General features: G+C 37.5%; 1 protein-coding gene across 1 annotated transcript; it reads right to left on the bottom strand.

The window, feature by feature from the left end:
- Window positions 1–5,540: 5,540 nt before the first annotated feature.
- Window positions 5,541–12,471, bottom strand: LOC145213538 (uncharacterized). The gene is made up of 5 exons (XM_080081850.1): window positions 8,255–12,471; window positions 7,734–7,911; window positions 7,389–7,427; window positions 7,070–7,326; window positions 5,541–6,596 (listed from the first exon to the last, which is right to left on the bottom strand). The coding sequence occupies exons 1-5, from the start codon at window positions 8,559–8,561 to the stop codon at window positions 5,641–5,643; spliced, it is 1,737 nt and encodes a 578-aa protein (XP_079937976.1). The 5' UTR covers window positions 8,562–12,471; the 3' UTR covers window positions 5,541–5,640.
- Between the last annotated feature and the right edge of the window lie 2 nt (window positions 12,472–12,473).

The following is a 12,473-nucleotide window of genomic DNA, read 5'->3' as shown; positions in this document are numbered from 1 at the left end:
CAAAAAACTGATTGTTCTGGTTCGATGCGTGTTTTTCTAAACTTGTTTAAACTGATTAACACCCCAAAGCTGACTTTCTTCAAAGAGATTAAGTCTACAAGATACAATACTTACTTATAAATTTACACGTGACGTTACATCAAAATCATTTGGTACAAAACAATCTTTGTGTCAAATGACCATGAGCAAAATGAGTATTAGGTACTTTTACACAACACAGGACTCACGTGGCGGCCCATAGTTTGCTGACCCCTGATGTACACTAAGACTGCTGCATAAAACTCAATTATAAGTTCGAACGCCATGTAATAATATAGTTACTGAAATAAAGAGTCATGTGGCAATAATAAGTCCCAAAATAAACGCAACTACCAGTTATCAATCGTGATGCAAACTTAAAACACGCATTGAAAGAAGGGTCTATTAATCACGTCCTATTCAGCTAATGCTTAACTGTCAGCTAAACGCTTAATTCTATTGTATAGTAGTGCATACGTGAGCTACGTAGATATGACAAATGCTCAAAGGATTTATTATTACGTCATAATGACTGGCAAGTTCGCGGTATGAGTAAACGCCATGTGCAATTTACCTTTTCACATAAAAAGACAGGAACCTATCAGCAACGTCACCAGTAATTAACAGAACAACAGTAAACACAACAATAAGGCTTACATTAGCTGCAGACGGTGTATACCAGGTGTGGCCAACACGTCGATCGTCTGCTTTTGACTGGTCGATAGCACTAAATTCTCCATTACTAATCAAAAGCTTATCAATTGAAAAACAAATTAAATAATATAAAACAGCACTTCTGACATTTTGACACAACCCACAAATGTGCAATGAGACAATAATAATGTAAATGTCACTCTCTTTGTTGGGTAACAATTGTGATTTTCGTTTGTCGTCACAACTTTAATGTTTGCGTTAACGAAGCAGTTGCAATTGATTGAGGAGATTTAAAAGTTTGAAAAATATGTACATATGCGACGTTTTATTGTTGCAAGAACTAGGTGATGCTTTATAATAAAACTCATGAATATAAATATGTGGTAATTGTCAATCAAATCTCATGCAGAAATTTGCGTTATTGCTTTGTGTAAGTGGTAGCCTAAATTACTACTGATCAGTCGATCGTGTGCAATTAAGAAAATTTTTGTCGATCTTAACGACTAACAAGTTGGCCACCCCTGGTGTATACAATATGTTGCTTTTCAAAAAATTAGAATTCAATACTACAAATGGTGGCAGTGGCTATCAAACTGTTTTGTTATGTGACTAGTGACTTTAATTTTTACTTAATTCGGCTCATTATATGCTGCCACTTCGACCCAAAACACAGAAGTTACATCTGCTTAATCTGGTTTGCACTACTGTAAGACAAAAGCTCAGTATGCAACTGAAGTATAATTTGCGGAGCATAACCGTATTTCAGTATAGTATACAGCGCGTTTAAACTTATTACTCATACTTTAACAAATCAAAACTATAATAAATCATATCCCTCAATTACTCATTCAAAGGCACCCCAATATCAGTAAAACAACTCAAACAACAATCTGCAAAACACATAACTGAAGCATAATGGTGTTAGTTAATACCGCTTCTTTCGCCTCAAAAATCGCCCTGTATCGTCACTGATGTTATTAGTTATTTGCATGTATATATTTTCACATCACACTTTTAAGGGTCACAGACTGACTAAATGCACGACAGAAAAACTGATCGTATTTGTGCGACAGTTGCAGACATATGTGCTTTTAATTCAGTAAAATTTCGAGCAGAATAGCTTCTGGCATTTTAACCTCGACGTTGTTATGGCTTGGCTTTATCTCGCTATTACTTGTGGTCGTCGCAAAAATGTGTCTATCAAACTGCCAACGACACGCTGAAAACACATACCTTGTTGTTAACACGCCATTTAACTGTTTAGAACCCGAAATTAAAATTAAATTTATAAATTGTTAACATATACAATAAAATCATCGAGCCAATACATGATAAGCAGCAGACAGTGCACACTGTTTCGACCTATAAGTTCGTTAATGCCCAACTGTGGCATTGGACAGGTTAATAAAGCATGGCTTTTTAGCCTGTTGCTCCCAACAAACTGGTGTTCGTGTCGTAAGGTGGCTACCATTAGCTTATACCGCCGACCTCTCGTCACCAGCTGAACTGATGAGACATTATGGGCCGAAACAACGTGCACATGTCTGCAACTTTGCATATACCGCTATGCAAAAAAAAACGCAATGAAAATGCATATTTGCCGTTCATAGAAACTACACTCTTGAAATTAGTTACCAATTGAAAGTCCCTATGTGCAAAATAAACTATTGTATCCCAAAGAAAACGAAATCGGAGTTTTTATATTCTCGTTGCTGAGTAAGAAGGCAAACTTAAACCCAATATAGTTCCAGGAAAGTTTTTGCCAAGATTTAACTCAGGCCAGATCTCCAGTTTATTAAAAAATATAATGGTTTCGCCCTAACGTGCCAATAAACAAAATCACAACATATTATAGTATGACAATATGGGCCCATTTCCCACACTTAATGCCGGAACCAAACGAGGCCGCTTCGTCAAAAACAACTGTTACGATTTGGCAGATTCTTATCAGTAAGACGAAATAGACATTTTGCGAACCAAAATTGAAGATTTTTCAATCAATTCTAGTTACATATCTATTTGTAGTTTTCGGTGGGGCTAAATCAGTCCTAATAATTAGAGTTTTCGGTCCCAAAGTCGGAACTGAAACTGTTTTCACTGCTTATGCAATATTGGGGCATAGAAATCGTGCCTTTACTGATATTGATGTCTGTTGTTGTTGAACTGTTGGATGTGACATTGCCAAAATATTTAGCAAGGCAATTTGTTAGACTTCGCCAGTTGGACAGAAATAAATAAGAGGAACTTTGCTTCATCATTGCAGATGTAGAAAAATGCTATGGTATTTGCCGTTGGTTAAAGTACATGTACTTTTTTAGCTGCTGGTACACTTTCGTTTAATAAAGTTTATAATAAATTTAAGTCACCAAAACCCTAATAGTTTAAAACCATATGGGATCGAATGCCAAAACCCTCATACTATTCCGCCCCTCTGTGTAACAGTCCCGAAGTGCTGTAATACTCTAATACAGCACAAATTCTCAACATTGCAAACTTACCACTCTCATAAACAAATCTTTTACTACTTCAAGTGCTGCATCTACTGTTTCTACTCAAAACTACTTGCTATTAATTAAAATTTAGAATATCAAATAACTGACTGTGGCTGGTTACAGGTGCTATTCAAAACACTATGCTGGGCTTAGTTAAACGTCGGTTGTGGCGACGTGTTCTTTCGCCCAAATTCAGGGTTTAATTATGCCGTAACTGGCAATTACCTTCGTTGTGGCCGCGCCTATTGTGATGAAATAACCGCCCACAAAAAAAGCCTTACATCTCTTCCAGTGAGTACAAGCTATTTCTACGCTCTAACGCGGTTAAAAAATATCTTGATCACTGGTTCTTGACCTGCGGTTTGTTGCGTGAAAATTTCTGTAATATATTTTAGTTCAGCCGATATTCAAGCTTCAATAACCACGTGTTGGGTCTCAAACTGCTTATTTACAGTGTATTTTATTAAATATTGCTTTAATTTCTAACCAATCGCGTCATGTTTTTTTTTGGAATTTGGATCAATGGCAATGACATTCTGATAAACTACAGGTTTAGTTTGTGCTATTTATGAATTTGTCATTAAAATATTTGTACAAAAACAGGACAGCTTTTTTTCCTTCTAAATATGAATAGCACGATTTTGAAAGTGCTTTTAGGACAACATATAAGAGACAATCAACAACTTAAGTATGCAAATCTACAAGAGGTTATTATTGTACACTTTTCATATTTAGAAGGAAATAAGCTCTCCTGTTTTTGTTAACAATTTCCTTGCTCTGTTTTACAGTCGTATGTTGCTCCAGCTGTGACATCACACAGCGTGCAACAAACCGCGTTTTAAAGTTTGAACAAATAAACATATGAACGTTTTCAAATATAATCTTTTGCATTACTATGTCATTCGATTTCTTTCGTGCCCGAAAAGCGTCATGACGACCGTAATTACGTCAAGGAACTGAAAAGTGACGTCATAATGGTCAATTCTTGGGTGGACACCAACGTTGCTTATTTTTCTTGGTCAAACTTTACCGGCACTTACTGAAAATTGCAAATCGCAGCCACGTTTTTGCGCATGCGGTTTATTTTGATTTCCGCAATAACTCGGTAAAACCTGTTTGCCCTTATGTCTTGTTTGTATTAAAATCAACGCATGGTTAGGCGTGCTTTGGTTATCAATACAACATAGTTCAGTGATTTTTAACCGGTGTTCAGTGAAAAATCGTCGTTCATAGAACACCGGTTAAAAATCACTGGTTTAACACGTTGGGTGCAAATAGCTTTTATTGTATGAAAGTAATTAACCACGACCAACGGTCTGAATGCTCCATCGTGATTTTGCTTCATGCAGGAAGTCGAACCGGAACTGAACCCGAACCCACGAACCGGTTTGAGCGGTTAAATTCATTAAACCCGAACCGAACCCGAACCGCTAATTACGATTTTCTAAAAACCCGAACCGGAGTTGAACCCCATATTTTGTTTTGCGTTGGACCCGAACCGGAACTGAACCAGTAAAAAAATCAGTCTGTTTTATGTTTTGTATTTTTTTTTTTCAAAACAGCGCACTTAAGCAAACGCGAGATAACGTGTCAAAAAATACAATGTACGGTCAAAAATCTTTTGGGATTTGATAAGCCCAGGAAGATGATAGATAGAAATAAATTGAAACGAATGAAAATTTGAACCGGTTTAAAAACCGCAAACCGGTTCGGACCGGATAATTTGCCCAAACCGGAACAAAACCCGAACCCGAAAATATACATTTTTAAAAACCTGAACCGAACCCGAACCCTCAAAAACAAAACGAAGTGAACCCGAACCGAACCTAAACCCGTATGACAAGCGGTTCGACTCCCTGGCTTCATGTTATGTAATAATAAAAATCGTTGTGTGATAAAAATGTAACTACGTGGGCATGTCCCTGGTTAAGTAAAACATAGTAGATGAGTGTGTACGCTTTTGTTTGTTTTTGTGCTTAATTATAAAATTACGCTTGTTATTCCGCGCGATTATTTTAAGGCAAAAAGTATTATGGGCTCAAAAAGGTTTAAATCACTGAGATAGCTGAGGCAGTACGACCGAGCAATGATGTTTTCTTGAAATTTTTATCATTAGCTAACTAACAGTTGGTTTTTATAAAAGGTGTAAATTAAATCATGTAATATCATTAAAGAATAAATGGAAGCTCACTTGTGGTTATACAGTATTTTTTATTTTTAAACTCACATCATAATCGTTGCGCCTCTTGTGTTTTACAGTTTTTAACATTCTTCATAAAACCATCGCCTATTTGTAAAAATACACTTTGAAATATAAAAAAAAAACTGAGTAAGCGCCTGTCTTGTCTTACAAAACGGCCGAAAAATGCAGAACAATTTTGAAAGACAAGCGATTTTATTCACCTGAAAAATTACGATGTGAGGTTAGGCAACAAAATGAATTTTCAGGTTTCATAATGGCAGTAAAACGTACCATCTATAACGCAACACCGCGAACCGATACCTGAGGCTTCACCACTGTATGACATTTTGAAAAGATCGCTAACTTAGGACGATTTTGACCCTCTAGCGTCACTACGCGGCGCAATGACACGTACGCCTCCGCCGCTAACTGTCGCTGTCGAGCACGTTTCATAAGACGATTGGCACAAAGACTTTCTTGCGACAAAGGATTGCTTAAGCAGATTGGTGCTGACGGCATCGGAAGAGGCTCCGAACGGGTGGTGACGTCATCACCAATGACGTCATCTTTGCTGAGTTTTCGTATGGTTTTGCCGGACACCAAACAGTCCGAGTGGTTGGGAATTACCCCGCTGGGACTTTCACGCGTGGGGGTGTAGAAGTGGCTCAAAAATTTTCGCATGGACGGCTTGTATCCCAGGTTGCGCAGAGTTTTTATCGATACCTGTTGTTTGCTGTTTCCCGATGTCACCAGTTTATGAGGCGATTTATCGGTTTTGTCGGCCGCGCCGTTTTTGTCGAAAGGATGCAGATCGCGAACCGATGCGGTCAACATCTCACGGACAGTGGTGTTGCTGCGCTTTGAACCCGCGCCGTTGGGACTTTCATCTGAAGGACTGGCGGTCAGTGACAGAACCGATGATTGACAACTCCTGCTAGTCCCAATAGCGATTGATAAAGGGTCGTCATTACATTCGTGCAACTTATCCAATCTCGTTACTCGTTTGCTTTCTAAAGTGTTTTGGTCCGAACCGACAGAGTGTAATTTATCCTTGTCATTAGTAATAAATTTGCTTTTTTCTTCTGTTTTGTTCTTCTCATCTTCATCACTTGTGTTCTTGTCGTTTCCAAGTCCTTCTGGAAGAGTTAGCTCCACGATCCGACAAAGAGCCTTCTCCTGGATGTGAGCCGGAAGATCTGGGAGTTTTCGTCGTTCTCCTGAAGAGTAATGAATCCTTGATAGTGATGTACCTGAATTAAAATTAAACACGTTATTGAAACATTGATTTATAGGTTTCTCTATTAGAATGTCTGATCGTTGAAGGCAAAATCGAATGTCTGAATAAATTTTATTTAATGTGCAAATTATAAAATTGAACACACACCACAGAGAATATTGCAACAGTCAAATTAAATAGGGTTATCCTTATATGTGGTTACATTTTGTAATTTTGTTCCTTGCAGTGGTTTTTGACTAATTCAAATATACTTTCAGCCTGTGTTTTACATCAAATTTTAACCGAACAATTTAATTTGCGTTTATCTACATTTTAACATAATATTTCTGACGAAGTTTTGTCAAACTAAAGTCATTACCACTGCTTTTTAGAATTAATAAATCCAATATATCTTTGAGATTTCTTTTAATAGACTTACAATACTAAAAACAGCATTTGTTCTTAATAACATGAAACATACAAGTACAAACAAAGGTTGACATTTACCTGTCCTGCTTTCAGTTAACCGACTTTCCCCTCTCGCTGTGGCCAAACGAACCAATTCTTTCACGCCTAAACCCGACACAGATTGTACAGGAAAATTACTCATGTCCGGCAAACGAACGTGTTTCCTCAACGGTGTCAGGTTCAGATTGTTTCTTCGCTGCCGAGCGTCGGGACTGGACAGTTCTCTCTCGTCAGAAGAATCCTCAGCGTCAGGATCCCGTTCCAACGAATCGCTTCTCTCGCCTGATGGGGATTCCCTTTAAACAAACGTAAATTTTAGAAGTTTATTTCGAAATGGTTGTTTGGTTGGCAAATATACTTGTCTGTTTCTGGGGACTCCAAGTCTTGGAAGTTGGTCCTGCAAATAAGAAATGTATCAGACCAGATTCGGCAAATGCTGTATGTCACTGATTATTGAAATTAATTTGGACATTTTTAGGCAAATTGTTCTACAAACAACTATGTTAGGGATGATTTCATTTATTAATGATTTTTGGTTTTCAGGCCCTTCATAGTTTTTCGCAAAAGTTATCAAGCACGTCTGCCTCAAATTTTTACTTTTTTTGTAATTTCCCCCATTTGACAGAACATTTTAACCAAACTCACCCAACCTAGAATAGTACGCCTGTTTTTGTACATAAATCGAATAAAAGCATATGCTTACGGTGGCCTGTGAAGAAACTTCGGCACACCCAAGCTGTCATAAGCTTTCATAATGTCTTCTCGTTTATAAGACCCGTGGCATGCACAATCTCTATGAGTGGCCAATATCTTGTTCCGGACCTCCCTATATTCTCTCATGTATTCTCCTAAATCCAAATGATGTTGAAAAGAAGAGGTTTCTAAATAACAAGATGAAATAAATTGTCGTAAGCAATTTTCCAGAATGTCTACTTTAAGAGTACACAACTACTTCTTAAACTCATATTTTATCGTTAAACATATCAAGTTATTGCGTTTATATTAATGTAAGATATTTTCTATTTGTTTACTCTCACGAAAATACTAAACAGAAACGTTGTACTAAACAGTTTAGGTTAACTCAGTATGTTTGCAAAAAAATTGTGTTGCAAACATAAGAAATAGCCCATCGTAATAATAAAATTATCGCAAAACACAAGGCTGTACAAAATTTATAATTATGATCTGCTAAAGTTATGACAAAATGTCAGAAAATGGTTCTACTTCGTTTTTGTTCCTCTTTTTCCGTTGTCGAATTCCGTGATTTTCGATTTCCGCATTTTCCTTCGTCTTTCCGCTCTTTCCGTTTATTTCTCGTTTCCTTTTCTGCGCGATTCGTTTTCTGACGGTTGCTTCCCTTGATCGAGCTTCTTCTCTTTTTATCCCTAATTTGCTGTTCGTCACCCCACGGGGTTAGGGGACTAGCCGAACGGTTTATGCAACCCCTTGTTACCACTGGGTGCTTTTCAGTGGATTCAAAAAGTTTTTCCGCAATTGTGACGTCATGTGGGGTGACGTCATCCGATGACATTTTATCATGCAGTTACATTAGACATAAATATGTAGCAGTTGAAATGTTAAAATCTATGGTTGTTTTGGATAATAACTTATTAATAAAACCTGTTGGAGTTCTCGATCAAAGCATGCAATTTTTTTCAAAATTCTTCACCCTATAATGGTAGGCTGATTCTAAAATCACAACAAACCTTCCTCTTATTTCTTGCAAGTTGTGCACAAAGCTATCTTGTTATAATAGACTGAAACTTTATCTGCAGTTACCGAAGTCATAAAGATAATAAAGGTGTTGAAATGCAATTAGTTGAAAACATAATCTCCTTTATCTAATGTGTTTGCCTATTACACAATTTACGCTACATCGTGCAATGAACCGCTAAAGTATCAAACCTGCCTATAGTATGAGAACCAAGACAACATACAGTCCAACTCCAAAGACAAAGACGGGGTTATTACAACAAACACAGCACTGCCATTACACATTGAATATCAGTGTAAACAACGAGTCCAGATTCCGGAATTGAAATACTTTCAATCCAAAACGCCTCATTCGATACAAGCCGACGCGAGAAGCAACACAAACCCTCTCCGTGTGAACGCAAATCAATAGGAAGGTCGTGCCGGTCGCAAAACACGCAACAAGCACTGTAATTTGACTCCAGTTAAAACGCGAAGGCATAAACACTGAAGAAACCTTGTCTGACTGGGCCAGCTTTGCTACAATTTGACCTGTGATTTGCAACAAACCTGTAATTTACAATAAAGAAAGTCCTGTGTATGTCTGGTGTTATTGGCGCCTTTTAAGCCATGAAATAGGGTGAATGGAATATTACGCGGTAATGTGGTGCTGCTTCTCACATATTACAGATCGTTTGTTGGACAAAAATAGCTGACAATTGTCGTATTTTCGAATTGTGCCAACCACCACATTTCACATTTTCGCAAATGCAATGTTTTGAAATATAGTGGATGTAATGTTGCTACTACTATTGGCACTGAAACGTATTTAACTAAACCGGTAAATCACACTTTAAAATTAAAGCAGAAATAATTCATAATTTACAGAGAGGCATTTTTACAATGCTTTTCATTTAAGTGCAGATGTTAGAAGCGAGATTTAAAAACACAAAACCTCTCATCCAAATTTTCATCTGATAAGACCAATTGACCTGTTATCTCTTTAACTGACTATAGTAGGCCTATTATTGTCCCGCCGATTGCTAAACCAAAACAGCTGCATGAGTAACCATCACTCCTCGCCCCATGTAAATCCAAATATTTTGCTTTAAACTCGTTTGTCCAGCAAAATACAAATAAAGAGAGCGCTGGTATCCTTAGTGTAAGCTACATCAAAGCACAAGTGATTCGTGTACCTTGACAAAGACAAACATGCTTCGAAACGTCATCTGGCCACATCGCCCGTAACTACACGGCAAACAATATGCCGGACAGGCAAATGATGACTTCTCTGGGTTTGACGTCACAGTGGTGTACGTGCCATCAAGCAAATATTATAAAACAGGTAATATCGTAAATCAGGAAACACATTGAGAACAAAAACGATCTCGGAAATTTTTTAATTGAAGCTGCATGTACACTTCACAAAGTAGATTTGTTGATTTCTTTGCTGCTCAAAACACTCTTTACAGCACAACAAACCCAACTTAAACTCTAGATATTTGATCAAATTCTAGATACAGTTATGATTGTGCCGTTATCACAACACGCAAACGTGCTCCTATGTATCCTGCACCACTCCGAGGCATTCAAAGTATTAAACCAAAACATATTTTGAGTGGGCACATTTACCCCGATGCCACATAGCCAAACTTTGTGGTGATACACAAATGTACAACACAACATACCCAACCCAAATGGGTACTTCGCAAAGATAACCTCTTATCGCTGGATGGTTACGCCACAGTTTAACACAAATAGAGAATAATATTGAATGTTGAGAGCACTTGAACAAAGCCGCGCACACAATGTGCATCTCAAATCAAATATCAGATTTGCTGGTTAACAAACAAACACCCTAACATTCGCTTTTAATAGGCCATAGTTTTCGCCGTTTTGCAAGCAATCGCACCCCAGTTCAAACTTTAGAACATACGAAATTAAATTCAGAGCGTTGGCTTTGACTGAGAATAATGTTTTACAGTAGATCTAGGCTACGGAAATCCTTCAAATAAAAACAAATGATTTTACTTGTGATGTCATACAGCCACAACAATCAAAAGTAAGTTGTTGATCTGATGGCTGCTGCTGAATTGTTTTTGTGTTTTGACATGACTTTTTTAAAGAAAACAAGATTTGGCACCCAACAACATCTGAAAGAGACAAAAGTTGTTAAAAACCCTTGCAAATGACTGTATTCCATATAAACGACTACCAAACCAGACACTTGTTGACTTTGCAAAGGCAATAAACGACAGATGTTGAGTTGATCTCAACTAGCTGTACCTGTGTTTAACAAAGGCAAAAACAACATTCCTAAAGTCCTAGTTCCGCCACCAAACGTCACATTTTACTCTATTAAACATTTGTGCTAAGATGAAAGAATATGGTTTCCAAAGGATTTCTTTAATAGGGGGTTTGCGTAAACATAAAAGCAAGAAGTGGTGTTGATACAACATGTTGATGTTATTATAACAGGTTTAACCTATTGTTGCTTTCCAATTAAACGTGTGATTCGCGAGTTAACGGAAATCTGCTTTTCATACTTTGCAAAAACAAACTTTTCACTTAGTAGCATTGAGACTATGTATTAGCAATAAAAATACTCGGTATTGAACTGTAGGTACTGGTGTGTTCTGTTCTTCTGCTGCCAAAGATTTGGTTGTTATTTCTATGTTTTAAGTTTGGAAAATTTCAACAATTTTCATCGGATTTAATTATGTACTAAATTTTCACCCAGCAGATCACGTACGGTAATCAACAAACCTGAATTCTGGACGAAATTTTGGCAGGACAGGCCACCAGCTACCACAGACATAGGTTTATATTTGAGCAGCATATAGAATTTAAATTCGCAACCTTATATGGTATGTTTATTTCTGTCCTAAATCTGTGCCTGTTCAGCTTACATCTCAACAATTTCGCCTTTGTGCCTAAAGATTTTAGCTTGTTAGCGACGCACGATATTTGAGAGAAGGTAACGCGATCGCCACCCTTGTATTGTGACGTCACAAATAGTAATCCACCCAAAACGACCAAACAATCAGGTTTTAGATTTTTTCAAAACGTTTCTACAAGAAACAAAATTGTAAAACGAAAAATATACTCTGGTTGTTCTTTTAGTGGAGTATAATTTTGTTCAAGTTGGACCGGACTTTTCGGATCGGGGTTTGAATCCAATAAGGGGCTTTTTTAAACCGGGTCCGGACCCCTTGCAACTCTAGTCACACTTCACAACTGGGGTGAAATATCCCAAAAACTAAGATGTTTTACGGGGTTCGAGACACAGTTTAAATCGAATCATTTTTATCGCCACGCCAAGTCGTATGTTACGCCTTTGGCACAATCACATTTTTGGAAAAAAACGCGACGCGATTCAACAGTTTAAAACAGTGGTTCTCAAACTTTTTCATTATCGGGGCCAAACGGTATTTCTTAAGTGTGTAGGGAGCCGCAAAAAAACGAAACCTTAAGAAAATCACTAAAGATTATTACTTTGAAAGCTAAAATAGCAATGTTTGGTGGTTTTCTGAGGTCTGGTGCGAGCCGCAAAATAAGTAGTTGGGAGCCGCATGCGGCCCCGAAAACCGAGTTTGAGAACCACTGGTTTAAAAGATTCTTTCGCACAAAATAAAGCGAAAAAGACACCTTTTGCCATTTTCGCTTTAATCGAAATGGAATCTTTGTTAAAATAGCAAATTTGGCAAAACAATTTCATCTGAAACTTCGGTACACCACTAATATAGACACT

Source organism: Phallusia mammillata, chromosome 2 (genome assembly GCF_965637545.1).
Source record: "Phallusia mammillata chromosome 2, kaPhaMamm4.hap1.1, whole genome shotgun sequence".
NCBI lineage: Eukaryota > Metazoa > Chordata > Ascidiacea > Phlebobranchia > Ascidiidae > Phallusia > Phallusia mammillata.
This window is presented reverse-complemented; position numbering and strand designations above follow the sequence as displayed.